Below are 5,000 nucleotides of genomic sequence, written 5' to 3'. Positions count from 1 at the left end.
TGATGGAAATATAGCATCAGCCACCATTTACCGGGACATCGTATTATTTACCTTCTTTGACGACCATGATTTACTCCTATTTACAATGGCCCATGACAAACAGGAAGGGAACTAGGAGTCAAAAAAAAAAAAAAAAAAAAAAAAAAAAAAAAAAAACACGTATATTTACAACGAATGGTTCAATAAAATCTAGGCTTTAACATCAATCGAAATGTAGTTGAACCTCATTTTTTTTCTTTTTTTTTTCCTTTATTGCTATATGTAATGCGCATATTCTAATACACTTGGCGAAAAAGCAATGAATGTTGCAATTAACTTCAAATATACTGTACCAATAAACTGGTTAATATATATAGCAATGAAGTCCACACGCGCGTGCATGGATTAGAAAGAAAGAAAACGAGAAAAGAAAGAATGCGAGTTCTATAGGCCAGCAAATGCAACCTTAATAAATGTGAAATATCAACAAATTCACTCAAAAAAAAAAAAAAAAAAAAAAAAAAAAAAAAAAAAAAAAGTTTTACAAAAAAAGGTTCATACTCTTTAAAAAAGAAAGATCAAATAATGCCCGATCTAAAATACAACCATTGCGGTCATATACTGTAGATCAGGGAGGGGGAATGGATGGGCAGGCAGGGGGGGGGGTAGGGTAGGATTAGCAGGGATCGCAAAGACAGGAAACCAAACCCTCCTCTTTGTGGCAACGATGACCCAAGGATCACGAAAAGCAGAAAGGACAATGCAAAGAGCACAAAGGGGAATCCATTCTTTGCCGTATCCATCACAGCCAGAATGCATCCCCAGAGAGAGAGAGAGAGAGAGAGAGAGAGAGAGAGAGAGAGTGATTCTACGTCTAGTTCTAAACTACTATTGTATTCTGACAACGGTCTTTTCTATAGAAGCGCTCTTTCTCTGAGACATACTGTACAATCTTGGGCATACAGTGGCGTCCATGATTACTGTTGTTGCGATATACAACTGTTGAAAATTGATCAAAGCAGAATAATTATCCTCCAAAAGAGGAGCGTTGTGTGTAATGTCGAAATAATGAGAGTGGTTAATGGCAACGTCGAATTGACAGAGCAATACAAGGAAATAAATCGCTGAAAATGACTAAATCCATGTATCCGAATAAAATGTTTAAATACAGCAAATAAAACAATTTCAAGAAATTTACAGACACAAGACTGCACCTATAACATATTCCAAACTAGAGGGGCACTCAGTGGAGTGCAGACCTCCGCCACGGCAGCTTATTTATCGACCTTTTGCTCGACCTTGACCTTTGACCTCAACATGTATTGATTGGCGTGGATTTTCATACTTTCATATATGAACCAAGTTTGAAGCCTCTGTGACAACAATGTCCAAACTTATGGGTGATTATGTGAATTGGATATTTGCTTGACCGTGACCTTGACCTTCCAAAATTTAATAATTTCCAGCTTTTCACATAACAGTTAATCCCTGCAAGATTCATTACTCTTCGACTAAAATTGTGGCCAGGAAGCTGTTCACAAACAAAAACACAAACAGGGGCAAAGACATAACCTCCTTCCAACTTCGTTGGCCGAGGTAATAAATTATCACAATGTTTGTTACCTTGACGTCATACATAACAAATCGGGAAAAGCATAATAAATAAACGCTGTGTTGAACATTTTTTACCATATTTGCAATATTATAGAAAAATGGAGGAGAGAGAGAGAGAGAGAGAGAGAGAGAGAGATGTGGGCTTGTGGTTTCTGTTTCAAAACATGACTCCGGAATGTCCGGTCGTGAAAAGTCGGCCTTTCTTAGATTCGGAGACCCGATAACCAATACGACGTTTATGCTTTATCTGGAAATCTCCTGGAACTACTTACTAATACTACATACTGTTCGACATGAGCCTTCCATCTCGTCTTTTGTGTGGCGATTCCCCCCTCTGGGTCAAGTTCCATTAATCCTCTTCTACCTTTTCTTTTTATTATTTTCAGCTCACGTATTTCTTGTAAGCATTAATTTCTATCTAACTTTCCTAATTGAAGTAGAAATATAGTCCTGTTTTCCGATCAAGAGTCAATGCCAAATAGAAAATAAGAAAATAAAACAATTTATGAGACTGTAAACTTTCAAGTGGGTCTGCCCCAACTATCCCTTCAAATGCCGTCTCATTTGTTCGTCTTTCCTTTAGTAAAAGAGTCTTACAATTGTCCCATTTCTATTTTTTTTCGGCTGGACATCAGGCACTGTGGTCCATACTATCTTTCTTCAAAGAACATCCCCATCTGAGAGAGAGAGAGAGAGAGAGAGAGAGAGAGAGAGAGAGAGAGAGAGAGAGAGAGAGAGAGAGAGAGAGAGAGAGATATTAGGTTAAGATCTATTTTCTTGATTAATTAGTGTTTACAATCAACATAGGCATAGACGCTAATCAATTATTTAAACCGTAGAATGGTTACGAGAGTACCTGTGGTCGAAGATATAGATAATAATTTGATATGCGTTGATAATCAAAGCAATAATAATAATAATAATAATAATAATAATAATAATAATAATAATAATAATAATAATAATAATAATAATAATCTATTGGAACCCAATTTTGCCCATGTTTATAAGCAGAAGAATCATGAGCATCGACAATATTGTTTGTATTATAATAAAAAAAATTGTAAACTTGTCTCTATTCATATTTACAACAAAGCAGTGCAATACTAGACTAAGCAGTCATATAAATTCCATTGAATATTGTTAGTCATATTTTTATTTTATTGTGTATTACCGTGACGTCAGAAAATCCTCACAAAAAAGAAAAAGAAAAAAAAAAGGCAGGTTCTTTCATTATAAATCTTTAAGTCGAGTGACCTACTGTCCATGTCAGGAGGTAACTAGTTTTACTGGAATATAAATGATATATTTGTGATTCTGCATTTATCACAATACGTTCATGGCATTCACTTGAAAAGAATTTCAATGACAACCACGTATTTCATCCTAAATCATTTACAGTATTGTAAATTCGACTACAGTATCTGCAATCATTTCCATAAAAAACATTGTTGGATTGTTGATCTGATATCATTTACATTAAAAAATAATCGTAAAAAAATAATAATAACAGTAAATTATAGGAACAATGAAGTTATGAAATATTAATAATGACACGTCTTTGATACAGGAAAGGCAATTGAAGTTTCAGGTCTAGAACGGAGTTCTACGGAGGTCATTCTGTGCTGTAATGTGAAACAATACAAAAGAACAAAATTTGATATTTCTAATCTGCTTTCTCTAAAAGCATGTGTTCCGGACTGGACAAACATTTAAGTAGGCTAAATCCATAACCTTGACATCGAATGTTATCTACTCTGTCCATCATATAGAGCTGCCCCCAGTACGCAAACATACTGTATATTCCTACAATAATAATCTCCAGTAAATGCCAATATTTTTTTTTTTTTTTTTTTTTTTTTCTTTTTTTTCGAGAGAGAGAGAGAGAGAGAGAGAGAGAGAGAGAGAGAGAGAGAGAGAGAGAGGAGAGAGAGAGAGAGAGAGAGACTGCCTAAGATAAATCTATTCGGCTAATTTGCATTACAAAAAACTCTAGATATGTTAGAGAATCATAGACAAACAAATTTCGATAATGAATCCCACCCAAAATAGGAATATTATAACTAAATATAGAACACTGGTGAGCAATCTTGCGAAAACCTAAAATGCTTCAGTTATTTACGTAATTAAACACACAATACAAAACTATGAAATTTTATATATATATATATATATATATATATATATATATATATAATATATATATTATATATATTATATACACACACACACACACATATATATATATATATATATATATATATATATATACAAAACAAAATCTATAAAAATTTTCCCATGAAATCTACTGATAGCATTTCATTTGGAAAACATTAATTAAAAAGGCCTCTATTTGGGCATGATGGATGTGCCTGGCACTACGCTTCTAGAGAGAGAGAGAGAGAGAGAGAGAGAGAGAGAGAGAGAGAGAGAGAGAGAGAGAGAGAGAGAAGTGCAATAAAGAAAGTCCAGTGAACCGAGGAGACTTGAAGAGTGTTCCTGCTCATTCTTCGCCTAAATGGAACTCAAGTAGGGAGCCTGTGGGAAAGGGAACTCAAGACGCGAAAAAGGACACATTAGATGAGAGAGGAGAAACACATGGAGAGAGTAATCAATATAAAAAGGATATGAATTATAATGATCAGATCCTGTGGGATCAGAGTTAGAACAAAGACTAGAATTCTACCTCGAATGGATGATTGACAGACTTCTGTGGTCTGTCGTTAGAACAATAGTTGCTAGCGAAAGACTGAATAGAGATGATGATGATGATGGGGTTGATGGGTAAAAGATTTTTTTTTTTAAAATAATAATAAAAATATTACAATTTTATTATCTTTATAAATATGTTTTTAAGTTAGAAACATACTGACCAGTGAAAATATTTTCAACACGATTCTTATATCCAATAATATTTACATTAAATGTATTTAAAAGTTTATTCTTTATACACTTAACAATTTGCTGGTCATCACTTATTCCCAATTGTCTTGCCATCCAGATACTTAAAATAAAATCTGCTATTATCACCATTGCTGTATTTTCATCCCTTTTTGAGATGGACAAGAATCAGAGAAGACTGAGGGAAAAGGAGACGAAAGAAAGGCAAGGTGGAAAAGACGAGAAAACCTAGTGATGGATAGACGACTACCAAAGATAAGGGGCAGGAGGATGGGGGGCGATAAAAAGTAGGGAGAGGATGAAAGAAGAGTAGGGGAGGAAGAGAGGGGGGAGGGGGATTAGAAAGGCAAAGAAGGGAGATGCGAGAAGTTTTTGGGTATGGGAGGGGGGGGGGGAAGGAAGGGGATGTCAAGAGATGTAGGGAAGAGAGAAAAAGGGGTTGGGTAGGGTCATACGGGCCCGAATGGGTACTTCCGGGAAGCCCATAAAAGTTTAAGGAGAAATGA

The 5,000-nt window shown here is 35.1% G+C and overlaps 1 protein-coding gene across 1 annotated transcript in view; it reads left to right on the top strand.

Moving 5' to 3' along the window:
• The window catches only part of LOC137634407 (uncharacterized), a 69,031-nt gene that overhangs the window by 47,348 nt on the left and 16,683 nt on the right, over positions 1–5,000 (top strand). Inside the window, exon 2 of the mRNA XM_068366803.1 lies at positions 4,595–4,698. Coding sequence (XP_068222904.1) covers positions 4,595–4,698 — 104 coding nt within the window. The remainder of the gene's footprint in view (positions 1–4,594; positions 4,699–5,000) is intronic.

This window comes from Palaemon carinicauda, chromosome 44, assembly GCF_036898095.1.
Source record: "Palaemon carinicauda isolate YSFRI2023 chromosome 44, ASM3689809v2, whole genome shotgun sequence".
In the NCBI taxonomy this organism is placed as follows: domain Eukaryota; kingdom Metazoa; phylum Arthropoda; class Malacostraca; order Decapoda; family Palaemonidae; genus Palaemon; species Palaemon carinicauda.
This window is presented reverse-complemented; position numbering and strand designations above follow the sequence as displayed.